This window comes from Carassius auratus, chromosome 29 (genome assembly GCF_003368295.1).
Source record: "Carassius auratus strain Wakin chromosome 29, ASM336829v1, whole genome shotgun sequence".
Lineage (NCBI taxonomy): Eukaryota > Metazoa > Chordata > Actinopteri > Cypriniformes > Cyprinidae > Carassius > Carassius auratus.
In genome coordinates this window covers 8143054-8156537 of record NC_039271.1, presented here as the reverse complement: position 1 = coordinate 8156537, position 13484 = coordinate 8143054, and the positions used below count along the sequence as shown (strand labels likewise).

General features: G+C 35.8%; 2 protein-coding genes across 3 annotated transcripts in view; one reads left to right on the top strand and one right to left on the bottom strand.

Moving 5' to 3' along the window:
• The first annotated feature begins 1670 nt into the window (after positions 1–1670).
• On the top strand, positions 1671–4048 carry LOC113047980 (ADP-ribosylation factor-like protein 1). The gene is made up of 6 exons (XM_026209457.1): positions 1671–1814; positions 2164–2301; positions 2382–2463; positions 2548–2659; positions 3333–3511; positions 3601–4048. The coding sequence occupies exons 1-6, from the start codon at positions 1811–1813 to the stop codon at positions 3629–3631; spliced, it is 546 nt and encodes a 181-aa protein (XP_026065242.1). The 5' UTR covers positions 1671–1810; the 3' UTR covers positions 3632–4048.
• A 148-nt stretch (positions 4049–4196) lies between these two features.
• Positions 4197–13484, bottom strand: part of utp20 (UTP20 small subunit processome component) — a 24013-nt gene continuing 14725 nt past the window's right edge. The window contains exons 44-62 of one of the 2 annotated variants that reach the window (XM_026209446.1): positions 12587–12685; positions 12345–12512; positions 12102–12268; positions 11877–12018; positions 11151–11267; positions 10868–11038; positions 10660–10788; positions 9522–9632; positions 9349–9428; positions 9205–9274; positions 7985–8167; positions 7771–7902; positions 7557–7689; positions 7287–7474; positions 7130–7201; positions 6111–6374; positions 5832–5958; positions 4811–4956; positions 4197–4379 (exon numbers count right to left, since the gene is read on the bottom strand). In XM_026209446.1, the coding sequence (XP_026065231.1) occupies positions 4224–4379; positions 4811–4956; positions 5832–5958; positions 6111–6374; positions 7130–7201; positions 7287–7474; positions 7557–7689; positions 7771–7902; positions 7985–8167; positions 9205–9274; positions 9349–9428; positions 9522–9632; positions 10660–10788; positions 10868–11038; positions 11151–11267; positions 11877–12018; positions 12102–12268; positions 12345–12512; positions 12587–12685 (2655 nt within the window). In that variant the 3' untranslated portion in view covers positions 4197–4223. The remainder of the gene's footprint in view (positions 4380–4810; positions 4957–5831; positions 5959–6110; positions 6375–7129; positions 7202–7286; positions 7475–7556; positions 7690–7770; positions 7903–7984; positions 8168–9204; positions 9275–9348; positions 9429–9521; positions 9633–10659; positions 10789–10867; positions 11039–11150; positions 11268–11876; positions 12019–12101; positions 12269–12344; positions 12513–12586; positions 12686–13484) is intronic. The other variant, XM_026209447.1, reaches the window with a different exon arrangement.

The window sequence follows — 13484 nt, the reverse complement described above, 5'->3', positions numbered from 1 at the left end:
ATCTGCCACAGTCAATTAAGTAAATTATAGTGGTGAATATAATATATCAGTGGTGAAGAACTACACAAATAATGTCTACTTGCACACTGCCTTTATTTGTTAACTTGACTCTGAATCACTTAGTGCTAGTTGTGAACCAGCTGATATTTTATACTCACAATGTAATAGTCTACTGTATTCCTCCTGGTTGGAGTGAGATTTTAATCACTTATAGGCTGAATCAATCACACACCCAATTTGATGTTTTAAACATTCAACAATTAATGTTTTATTGATTGATAACTGGTGATCCGTTGCCTCTTACTTATGAGGAAAGAGTCTATTTAAAGATAAAAATATGTTGAATTAATTTATTTATTTGATCATTTTATTAAGAAGTTGTAATAATTGTACCATAATATTTTTTGTGATTTTGTTCCGTCCTGAAATGGTTTGCGTCCTCCTAGTTAAATGTCATCATGGCTGCCATTCAATTGCCAACAATTGAATTGCTACTTGTACAAATGCAAATTTTTTAAATCAATGTCACTAGCAACAGTATTTTCTATTATCATGAATGTGATTGTTAGTAAAAAGAAAAAGAAAAAGTCATTTTAGATATCGGAAATCTATCTCCTAATTATTGATATCAGGAATTTTCTGAAATAACAAATGTAACATGTTGAAATATATTTACAGATTTTAAGAAAGATCATTTTTAAAAGTGTAAAAATTTAGTAAAAATTGAATCATTGATTTCGAAAATTTTAATTTTACTAATAGGAAATACCAATCTAATATGTGTATTTAAAAGCTTTTTTTCAATAAAAATAAAGGATATATTAAAAAAAGTGGAAAATAACGTCCTTCACAGGTGTTTATTGGTTAGAGTAGGGTTAGATGTAGGGAGGACTTTATTGTCCAAAAGCATCCATTTAATTATTGTAATAAAAATTATCATTTACACTGAATATTGCATACTGTTTTACAATACTTGCACTAAGTAGGCTAGTAGAAACAGCATCTAACTACTATTATCAAGTTTTATAAACATTTTATAAAACTATAGCCATAAGATAGAAAGCAACATTCTTAACAAGTATTTTTTTCCTCAGTTTACAGTCCTCTCAATATGTTATTGTGAAGGATAAAAAGTGTTGGTTTTTGTTGTCGCACAGGATAATCAATCATTTATTTGCCCTGGCTCGAGTTATTGATGCAAAAATATTAGAGAATGGAAAATATATTGCAAATTAGAATATTGTATATAATATATTCCTACTGAACAAAAGAGATTATTTGTTTTACTGCATGATTGTCTTACTGCATGATGATAGAGATGATTTGTTTTACTACTTGAATCAATGCAAAATATAAAATTTAAATCAGCCTTTTCCCCTGTATATTTGGTCATAGCCGCAGTTTTATAACTCACGCAATTCACCACAGGAGGGCGGTAAGTTCAGTTCTCTGACTAACATTTTATTCACTGTATATATATGTAACTTTAACAAATCGGAAGAACACGATAGTTCCTGCGAAGCATATTTGACCCATTTTCCCCTTATTTATAGATCTTGTGTGTGTAAAAATATAATAATAAATTCTAAATATTTAGATAATACATTTATATTTCGAAAACTATTTATTTTACAATCCATTATTTGATGATAAAAGTTATTTCAAGAGTGTCGAATGTGCGCCCGGTGGATCGACAGTTAGACGGCTCTTTCACGTGTATGTGTGACACGTCACTCAGTAGCTCGAGTACGGAAGTGTTTTCACGGATCTGCCATCCGACAGACAGCGCTTCTAAAGCATTTCATCAACAATGGGTATGTCTGCGTGAATTCAGTTATATTTTGCTGGATATAAGGGACAGCTCATTTTAAAACGTTATTACCACGAACGCTTTTCTGTGTGCTTGCAAAGTGAAATTTGTTAATCACGCACTGGTTCGACTGGTGATGCTAGTCTGTTTGTTTGCATAACAGATTACAAAATAATTTATTGAAAAGCTCAATTTTGTTTATTTGTTTTACTTTTACCATTGTGATTATATTTGGATAATACTGTTGTATTTGGATGCAATTTCAATATTTGATTCGCATCTAGTATGATTCTGATGTAAATTGCATTACTCCATGTTTTTCTTTATTAATTTCTTCTGTAATCTTTTGACAGGGGGCTTCTTTTCCAGCCTCTTCTCAGGCCTGTTCGGCACCAGAGAGATGAGGATCCTCATTCTAGGTTTGGATGGAGCTGGAAAAACCACCATATTGTACAGACTTCAAGTGGGAGAAGTGGTCACCACAATTCCCAGTACGTGTTTATGATGATTTATGTCAGCAGCTTCATACACGAGATGCAACGGGAACTAATCTTCTGTTTTTCAAACACAGCAATTGGTTTTAATGTGGAGACTGTGACGTACAAGAACTTAAAGTTTCAAGTGTGGGACCTCGGTGGACAGACGAGCATCAGGCAAGATGTTTTCATTCTCCTTTGTGTTATACAGATTGAGAAAGAAAGAAACCAAGCTTAAACTCGTATCTTCTTCCTCCACAGGCCGTACTGGCGGTGTTATTACTCCAACACAGACGCAGTGATTTATGTCGTGGACAGCAGTGACCGTGATCGGATGGGCATTTCCAAATCTGAGCTTGTGGCCATGTTAGAGGTCAGATGTGGTTTCTGTTACATAACTTCCTATTATTAAGCTGTGTTTCAAGTACCTTTGTGGAATGGAAATGTTCAATGGATGGCAACAAAAGATGCCAATAAAGAACCTTAAAGGGATAGTTCACCCAAAAATCAAAACTATGTCACTAATGACTCACCCTCATGTCGTTCCAAAACCGTGAGACCTCCATTCATCATCACACAGTTTAAGATATTTAAGATTTAGTCCGAGAGCTTTCTGACCCTCCATTGAAAATGTATGTACAGTATACTGTCCATGTCCAGAAAGGTTAAAATCATCTTCAAAGTAGTCCATGTGACATCAGAGGGTCCGTTAGAATTTGTTGTAAGCATACAATCCCGGAAGAGAAGACAATGCTGAATAAAGTCGTCATTTTTAGACCAAAATGTATTTACTCTGATGTCACATGGACTGCTTTGATGTTTTTCTTACTTTTCTGGACATGGACAGTAGACCGTACATACGTTTTCAATGGAGGGGACAGAAAGCTCTCAGACTAAATCCAAAATATCTTAAACTGTGTTCTGAAGATGAACTGAGGTCTCATGGGTTTGGCACGACATGAGGGCGAGTCATTAATGACATTTTAATTTTGGGGTGAACTAACCCTTTAATTTTTAAGGATAAAGTCATCTGTCTTGTCTTTCAGGAGGAGGAGCTGAAGAAAGCCATTCTGGTGGTGTTTGCAAACAAGCAGGACATGGAGCAGGCCATGACGCCGACCGAAGTGGCCAACTCTCTTGGTTTACCTGCGCTCAAAGACAGGAAGTGGCAGATCTTCAAGACGTCTGCTACTAAAGGCACAGGCCTGGACGAAGCAATGGAATGGTGAGTTTTACTTTTTTTTTTTTGAGAATTTAACTACAAATCCTTTGCGGTATATTTACTAATAACTCCCATGTTCCCTCACATTTCAGGTTGGTTGAGTCACTGAAGAGCCGGCAGTAAATGCATTCGCAGAAACATCTTGTAAATAGGAACTTCAGAGACTTCTTATTGGGTGTCTTTTGGACCAGTGACTGCATTCTTCCTGTTCTGTGAAGGCCGTCTTTTTTCCCCATTTTAGTACAGAGATGTTGAGCGCATCGAATGAACTCTCCCCCTCTCTACTGATGCTTGTGTTTTCGGTAAACCCCATCCACTACAATTGTAATTTCAGAGGTGTTAGCTTTTTACATTTAGCCTGATTCGGAATAATCATTGCAGCTCTGTTTGATATTATGTGGGTAGATATTTATGACTAACTGTCATTTGTAATGCATTGAATTTGTAATGGCATATTTATATTTGCACAAGTACAGGGGATGTGCACGCCTGCAAAATAAATATGCAGTCAACATGTATTGAATAATGCATAACCTCAAACAATGGCTGGGCTGTTTTTGCATGTTTTTATTTATTAAAAACATTGCACAAGTTGTAAAAATGCATTCAGTCTTTCACCACTGAGAACAAGAAACACTTCCCAGCTCTGCTGTGTATACATTTGGCTATGTATTAATTAGCAAAAGAAAAAAAACATTAAACGGCAGCAACTGGATCAGCTGATTATAGCCAAGTCTTTCAGTGATGTGCTTTTGTGTTTCTTTGCTTTATGTCCTGTGCGCACGAACAAGATTTTCCGCTTTTTGGCCTCGTTTTTCTTGAACTGCTTCTTTATCTTCTTTCTGGCAGCAACATCAGGATTTACAACAGCCTTCAAAAGGAAGACAAAAAAAGTTAGAATGCATGTTTTAAGAAGTTAACATTTTTAATTCTGTTATAAAGATGTGTAACTTGGAAATTTAACATTATTGCTTATTTAACAATAGTTGTTTCTAAATACGTATTTTTCGGTCTAAAAGTCACACCTGAGTATGTCATTTATTTAGAACCAAGAGAATATATTACCATCTACAGCCGCGAGAGGGCGCTCTATGTCTTCAGTGTAGAGTACAGGAGCACAGAGCAGCATAGAGAGCCCTCTAGCGACTATAGACGGTAATGTTTTCTCTTGGTTCATGTCAAATTAATTTTGATAAGTCGCACCTGACTATAAGTCGCAGGACCAGCCAAACTATGAAAAACACGGTACTAGAAGAGGAACCGATCACACACTTCAGTTTTGAGCATCTCAGTGCTTCTTACCTGCATGGCCTTGGCTTTTTTGCGTGAGGTTCGTCTCTGAGAGGCTTCTTTCTGCACTGCGGCGAAAGCCAGAGAGAATCGCTCCAGACCGACCAGCTTCTTCAACAACTCGATCAACTCCTGAGCCAGATTCTTCAGTGTGGGGTCTGAAACAAGACCAACAGAATGAGAGATCAGTCAAATGTCAGTTTCAGCCACATAGTCAATGGTTGAGGAAGTTGTCAAATTCTAATTTAGTTTTAATTTCCATTTTACTTACAAAAATGTTAGCGGTTTTGCTATATGGAATTAGGAAATAGTTTAACCTTGCAAAAACAAGAAATAGGTCTTTAGGTAGATAGATCTCATTTATGTAATCTTTTTTTCTTTTCATATTTATAAAAAGTTTGCAAGTGTCTTGGTTGAGTATCATGTTTGATTCATCAGGCTCTAATGGTTCCTAGTGTGCTCTCAATATTATTGGTGCAGTTGCTTACCCATACGTATATGGGCAAAATTCACCCAATCAAATTTTGCTTTGTAATGTTATTCAGGGAGATCTTTATTATGTGTCTTAGATTATATTTATATGCATAGATTAAGGATCTGTAGTTTTAAACTGCTGTATAATCAAATAAAGCCAAGTTGTAACATTATATAAAAGTTCACGTTTACTTCTGAAAAATCAGTGAAGATTTTCAGACTACGACCTGAAGGTGGATGCTTCAATTATGCCAAAAGGCCTTTTGAGTGCCGACGAGTATAAACTATCAGTCAAATGACAGAAGGCCTGTAGTAGATTGTGCACAGCAGGTTTTTCAAGATTTAATATCAAGGGTTTTATAAGTTATGCATATCAAATATGATACAGCTGATGGTTAACGATTTAAAGTGATACTGAAATATACTGTGCATCAACAACTTTTTTTTTTTTTTTTTACTGAAATATATTTGTTTAGCATTGGTTTGTTTGTTTTTTTAGATGGGAAAAAAACCTCTTCTTCCCAGACAGGGTTTTTCTGTTTCTCGTGTGAGGACTGACCTTGGTCTGCATACGTGCTGTCCAGCTCTCTGTAGAGAGGAGCGATGATAGTGGTCAGATACGGCCCAAGGCGATCTTTCCCAAGATCCACAGCTATGGCTCCCAAGAACTTAAAAACACAAGTTCTCTAAAAAAAAAAGAAGAAACCGGTGAAACTTGTTTACCTTTGCAAACAGTTGCTTACCTCTCATCCCTGAGCTGGAGATCCTCAAATCAGAGGACGTATCTGTCTCATTCAGAGAGATGAAGTCTTAAACAGAAAGGCTGATTTAAACCCACCTTCAAAGGCACTTTCGGTGTGTCTGCTGCTTCTCTTTTGGCCAGTAATGAAAGCTTCTTCATCACCCAGAGAAGAGACGGCGGCTTGTTCTCATTCTGTTCATCCTCAAGCTTCTGCTTCTTATCTTCCTCCTCTTCGTTCTCCTCCGTGTTATCAGTCGTTTCTTTCTCCTCACCCTCTTGTTCTTCAGCTGGATTCACGGTGTCAGACTCCGGTGAGATGAGGTAGATCACCTTAGCCACGTAAAGTAAGTTCTTCACCACCTGGTCAAGGAACACATAACAACAGCTCCATCAAATCACCAGTGAAGCTGCTCTGAACAGTTAACTACGAATCATATGCTCTCCCACCAAGACCCCGCCCTCTGAAGATGAGCCAGCCAATCCAAAGCCAGGTAATCAGAACATTTTATTAAACCAAAGAGAAACAAATCCCACATTTTTAGTCACAAGCTCTAACATTACTTGTCAAGAAATGTAATTTGAAACCTGAAAATTGATAATTTTATTTTTATACAGTTCAAATGTAAAATTTAAAACCATGCGTTTGTTTGATAACAAAACTAAAAAATAAACAAAATAGGAAAACAAATGGTTTAATCAATGCAGGTTATAAAGGTATACTGAGATATTAAAATAAAATTATTATATATATTTTTTTTTTTCAAAAACAAGTATGTTTATGATAATTCTTTCATATAGGGTTTTGGGTAATAAAAAAATGAAAACAAATATAATTTAATGTAATTTAATAATTTTATGAATTTTTTTTAAATATAATTTCATGTAAATAAATCATATATATTATTATGATTAATATTATTAAATATTAAAAGCTACCCAGAAAGTCTAGAAAACAAATTAAAATAAGAAAAAAAAAGCTAAAACTTTCAAATTAATCCACTAACATGATCAACATTTTCTGATTTAATTTTTTATAAATTAGAAATATTTACAGAATATATTTAGTTAAATAAATGTACATTATTACATACATATAATTCAAATGTATTTCATACCTGCTCTCCAGCAGAAATATCCAAGAACTTGGACTGCAGTTGGTAACAGAAGGACAGGACCAGCTCTCTCATCTACAAGTTTAGAAACAAAGTATTCATTAATTCAGTCTGTCTTCATGAAATGAGCGTTTGAAGTGCGGGTTCTTGGGACTCTTGCCTTCTGAGACAGGTTTTCAGTGAGAGAAGCGCTGGCCACGGGCTGCGTGGTTTTACTCGTGCTCTCCTGAGAGCTCCATAAGGCCAAGAGCTCCTCTGGTTTATGAGCAGCAAACAGCAAACCTAAGATCTGAGACGCCGTCAGCCAGACCCAGCAGTGAGGGTAACGTAGATGGGAATCAATATGACCTGGAGAGAGAGAGAGAGAGTACATGATACATCTCAGGATCCTTTATTAACACTGACTTTATCCATCTGTATGTGTTCATACTCCAGATGTTGCTGAGCAGGTCTGCAGGTTTGTGGAGCTCCAGAAAGCCGCAGTCTTTGATGAGTTTGACGATGAGCGTGAGGTAACAGAACAGCAGTCTGTCTGCAGCCTTCTCATCCTCCTCTTCCTCAATCTGATCAATCACGTGGTGGTCATTATCAATGCAAAGAGACTCTAACAAATGCATCCACATACTATAAAGCTCTGCACTCACGTCCTCAAAGTTGGAAGTGTGGATCTCTTTCTCAATGAGAGGTATCAGGACATCCAGTCTCCGGATGAACTTCTCCCCTTCAACTTCCACAAACAGCCCACAAACCTGAGCGCCGAGTCGCCGCAGAGCCGGCTACGAAACCCCAAAAATGCAAACCGTTAAGACCAAAACACTCTTCTGCAGAACGTTTACACCTTTTAGTTTTTCTTCTCACCTTCTCGCCGGTAAGCCAGGTGTTGACCAGGTTAAACATGGAGTTCTGATGCTGTAGATCCAGCTGATTCAGCAGAGACTTGATGGCCAGAGCCACCATTTTCTTACAGGCTGCAGAATCGTCGTTTAACATGGCCAGCGACAGAGGCACAAAAAACAAACCGCAGTGCTCGTGCAAGAGAGCCTGTGAACAAACAACACCAAGTATAGGATCATCTTTTGCATGTTTACTTGCATAACGTAAGTCAAACAGGATATTCAGAGAAAAAAAATATAATGGGAGGTTCATTTCCCAGATGAAAAACAAGTGCACTTCCATAATGTACTTAAAGTACTCTATTTTCATGCACAAATTCTGTACTTAACATACTAAAAATGATACTTAAGTATTTCTTAAGATCATCTAAGTGTACTCAACAGTGCTATTTTGAGACACCTTGAACTAAAATGTGCTTTTAACATACTATCTTTGTGTTTTAAAAGTGTATCTTTCATACACTAGTACATTCAAGTGTACTACAAGTGGTAGCGAATATATTTTTTAAATACAAAGATAGTATGTTAAAAGTGCATTTTAGTTCATATGCATGGTGTCTCAAAATAGCACTGTTGAGAACCCTTAGATGATCTTAAGTTTATCTTAAGAAGTACTAAAGTATCATTTTTAGTATATGAAGTACAAAATTTGTGCATGAAAATAGAGTACTTTAAGTACATTATGGAAGTGCACTTGTTTTTCACCTGGGTTACAGGTATACACCAAATCATGCCAGAATGGACCGAGGATTTATTTATTGAACAATAAAGTGGAATTTATTAGTAATTAAACTGATTAATTGACAAAGAACCTCTTTCCAGAGACAAAACAAGTGTTTTATATTTTATTCAAAATAACTTCCTCTGCACAATAAGGACTGTGCATTAATGTATGAAATGTTCAGGATCTTTAAAATAATTATAAATAAAAAACTTGTGCCTTGGAATTAAAATAATGAATAATAAAAAAAAAATTCTAGTAAAAGGCAAAGTTTTTCATATTCGTGTAGTTACAAAAAAAAAGTAAAAAAAATAATAATTACATATCAATAACAAAAAAAAGTTTAATATAAAATAATAAAACCTACTATAATATCTCAATGATACTAAATAACAAAGTAAAGGTTTCTCTCAACAATGTTAATATTAGAATTGCACGACCGTTTCGGTCTGTTGTTACAGTACCTGAGGAAATTTCTGGAAAATGAAAGCCATCAGCTCCAGGGCAGACTGTCTCCCAGTGTCATATTCATAACTGAGGGGAAAACAAACCTGACATGAAGGATCGGTTGACATCTGCCTGTTAGTGATCAGCTGCTCTTGACTTACGTGAGCTGAGACACTATGAAGTCAAAATGATTCCTGAGTTTCTTGCCCAGTGGATAGTCCATCAGGTACTTCAGATAGATCTGCGGTCACAGCAGAGGACAGACATTAGATCCGACAAGCAGAACCCTGGATGATGATGATGATGATGATGAAGAGTGGATACCCCGACTGACCTGTCTGCAGCGCATGCGGACCTGCTCGTTTGAACCGTCGATGGCAAACTTGGCCACTTTTTTCATCACATCCTCCATCTCCGGCACCACCAGTTTCCTGGAGAGGATCGCCTGCAAGACGAATAAAGCGTTCAGTGCCATGCTGTTTCCAGGACTACTGGAGGAGCATTTCTAAAAACCTTTCTGATTAACACTCATTCATTAATCAATCTCATTGACAAAAAGAACTTGCATCAAATTTTACTTTACAGCAAGAGCGATATCTAGCCAATGAGATCCTAATAGAAGAGCATTAGCAGTGTTATTTTAGTATCACTGATAGACTATTACACTATTTTTTTTTATTCTAATTGTATTTGTATTTTTTCAGAGATTTCATTTAATTCCGGCAAAAGTTTTAGTAATTTTGTTGCGTTTTTTTTAATTTTTTTTTATTAGTTTTTTTTTTCAAAGTCTACATCTATGTAGTTTTTATTAAATGTTATTTTTTACTTTTAGTTTATTTAGTTGTCGTTATTTAAGTACTGTAACCAAATAAAAATTATACAATCATTGGCAAAAATTGTATTTAAATACAATTGAGATATTCGTTTTTATTCATATTCTACATTTGTTTTTACTTTTGTTTTCATTTTTCAATTTGAGTTTTTTTTTTATGTCAATGTACTTTTTAATAACTATAAGAGGTTATAGTTATTAATAAGAGGTTAATATAATTTTATATAAAATATCTTTTATTTGTATAATAAAATTCATTTATTTTAATCATTTTGTTTTAGTTCAATCACGACATCAAGTGAAACTAAATTAAAATAAGAAATGTTGACCTTGGCAACAAATTTTTTATTTTTCATATTTCAGTTAAAATTCATTTCTAGGATAGACATGCGTTTAACGTTTCAGTTTCAGTTAGATTGGCAACTAGCTGAAATTATAAGCTTAAATAAGTGTTTAAAATATTTTATTTCAGTTCATATTTATTTAATTTCAAGTAAGACATTTTTTAGGATTTTGGTTTTTGAGCTAACGATAATAAACCTGAGCATAACTCTTAAAATGTGCATTCACTATAGAAATGTATTTTTCTTTTTATGTATTTCCAGGCTCCATGGGAGTCCCCTCAGTCAGGTGAACTTACCCTCAGGAGGCCAAACGCTGTTGCTTGCCGCGAGTTATCATAAATGTCCTCCTCAGCATATCCCAGAAGCACTTGCAGCTGTGTTTGCGTTACAGGTTTTGTCATGCTCTTCACCAGCACAGTTATGGCCTATAAAACAGAATATTTCTTGCTGGATGATTCACATTTTGACTTCAAAATGAGAACGTGAGATTAGTGTCTCTCGCACCTTAAAGCAGTTCTGAACCAGGTGGAAGTTCTCTCCGCGGCCGGCTCCAGCTTTAGCGTAGTCCTTCAGCAGGACAAAGAGCTGCTTGGTCATCTGATCGTAATTCTGCTCCACCGCCGGCAGAGGAAACTTCAGGATCCAGATGAAGGCCTGCAGAGCCTCGGTTATCACCTGATGTGCACAAGACAGCTTGCTGTATTCATGCAATCACAGGTATATAAAGAAACAGCAGAGCAGGAAAAACGTTTATGCACAATAAAACAAAAAGACGGGCAGGACAGACCTTCACATGCATGGAGTTGAGACAGTCCAGGAGGAGAGGTACGAAAGGATCCAGCATCTCCTTTACTGACGGGACAGAGGAGTTGATCTTTGAACTCTTCAGACTACAGTGAAGCAACTGTGAAAGAGACATTGTGGTGCTTTAAGCGATATCTGAGAAATATTCAGTGGTTTTAAAAGTGTGTAAGACATTTTTTTTTAAATAAATGAATACTTTTATTGAGCAAGGATGCAGTAAACTGATCAAAAGTGACTGTAAAGACTTGAAAAGGATTTCTATGCTGTTCTTTTCATCAAAAGAATCCTGAAAAAATTATTTCAGCATTAATAATAATCAGAAATGTTTCTTGTGCAGCAGATCAGCATATTATACTGATTTCTGGAGGATCGCTGAAGAATGGAGTAATGCTGCTGAAAATACAGCTTTGTATCACGGGAATAAATTACATTTTAAAATATATAAAAACAAAAGACAGTTATTTTAAATGAAAATAATATTTCACAATTGTGCTGTTTTTACTGCATTTTTGATCAAATAAATGCAGCCTTAGTGATCATAAGAGATGTCTTTCACAGCACAACCTAAAGTGGCTGCTTGTTACTTAGCAAACGATTTACCGGTAATACAGATTGATGTACAATTGCCTAAATGCTGTTGAAGTGTAATCTCTGCTTGAGATTGAACCTCATGCATTCTCAATCAGAAACCAGTGTGTTATTTTCTTACACTGAGCCCTGCTTCCACCAGGATGTGCATGTTAGTTCTGCTGCTGATGGCTGCTTTCGCTCCTCCTCTCTTAGGATTGGCCGGCAGCAGTAAACAGCTTGGAGGAGGCAGGCGGGGATCTGGAGGGGGACGTCGCTTCTCTCTGGGTGAATTGTTTAAATTAGAGCGGATCAAACCAATTCTAATGCATCTCTGAGTGTGTGTGTGTGTGTGTGTGTGTCGTACTTGTTTTTGCTGGTGATGAGCGGCAGACTCTCACTGACGAGTCCATGGCTGAGCAGTAGGATGGACTGAGGGCTCATGCTCTCATTGAGCAAAAGTCCCGCCACAATCCTCCTGAGCACAGCATGCACTCGCCTCGACACCTTCAGACTGGCCGTGTTTTCAAGCATCTAGAAAGCGGAAGACCTGATTAGTCTCTTGAGAAACCGTGAGCCTCGTGTAGATGCAGCTCATTTGGTTATGTACCTCTTTGAGTGGCAGGATGAGGTGAATGACGCGCTCCTGACTGCAGAACTGGCCGAGAAGCTCGTACGAGTCGGAGCTCTTGCTGTGACGGGCCTCCATCACTTTGGAAACGATTCCTCTGATGTCCTTCTCCTCAGCTACGGCCCCGAACAACTCGTTGTTGAAGATCTAGGAAGGGTGCGGAGAGTTAGTGGATAAAAGGCATGATTGTTTGAAAATATGAAAATGTAAGTGCCGTTTACCGTGATGAGCATGTCCATGCATGGGTCGAGATCCCCTCCATTCAAGGAAGGTTTTAGGACAGTGAGCAAATGGTAGACGGTGAAGGTCAAAACATGGACCTGAAAGGACAGATAAAATATGGGTCAAAGACATGGTGCTCGTTTGGTTAAAGTCTTTCAAGTTATTCAAAAACACATTTCAAATTTAATTCAAAAAGACAAAGACACAAACGTTCTATGATCAGCATTCAGTTCGATATGTCTTGCATTTCAAGTTTGTATATCAATTTTATTTTGCAGGCTGAAATTCTTTGTCATAAGCATAGCAATTATAGCATAACCTTTTTTTTTTTTTTTACTTTTTTTTATAAAAGGCTATGATTTTTTTATGTATCACATTTTATAAAAATTTAAATAATATTAATAAAATTGTTTTTCTGGCAAAAAGCTTTTTAGTATTTTTTAAATAGATAATTTGACCGTTTTATGACCGTTCATTCATGCAAAATCAAGTAACAAAAATAGAACTTCAATAAAAAAAAATGTTTTTTCAAATATAATATTTTTTAAATATTATAATACAATTGTTATATTAATATATGCTATATTATTGGTGAGAGACAGGTTTAGTTAATCAAAAATAAATCAAAGTTTAAGATTAAATATATTTATAAAAGTATAACGTTTTAATTCGAAGAATATTTTTGAAAATTTTTAGAAAATGATTCAAATATACTGTACTCATCTCAAGTGCATTTAAAGTGTTAGAGGAATATATTATTTTTTACTTTAAATGTAATCTTTAAGTTTTTATAATTTTTTTGCTTTTTGATACAAAATGTAAAAGTAGTAGATATTTACATAAATATATTTCCAAACTGTCTGAAAACAGCATCACATATCCAAAGATTACATTACT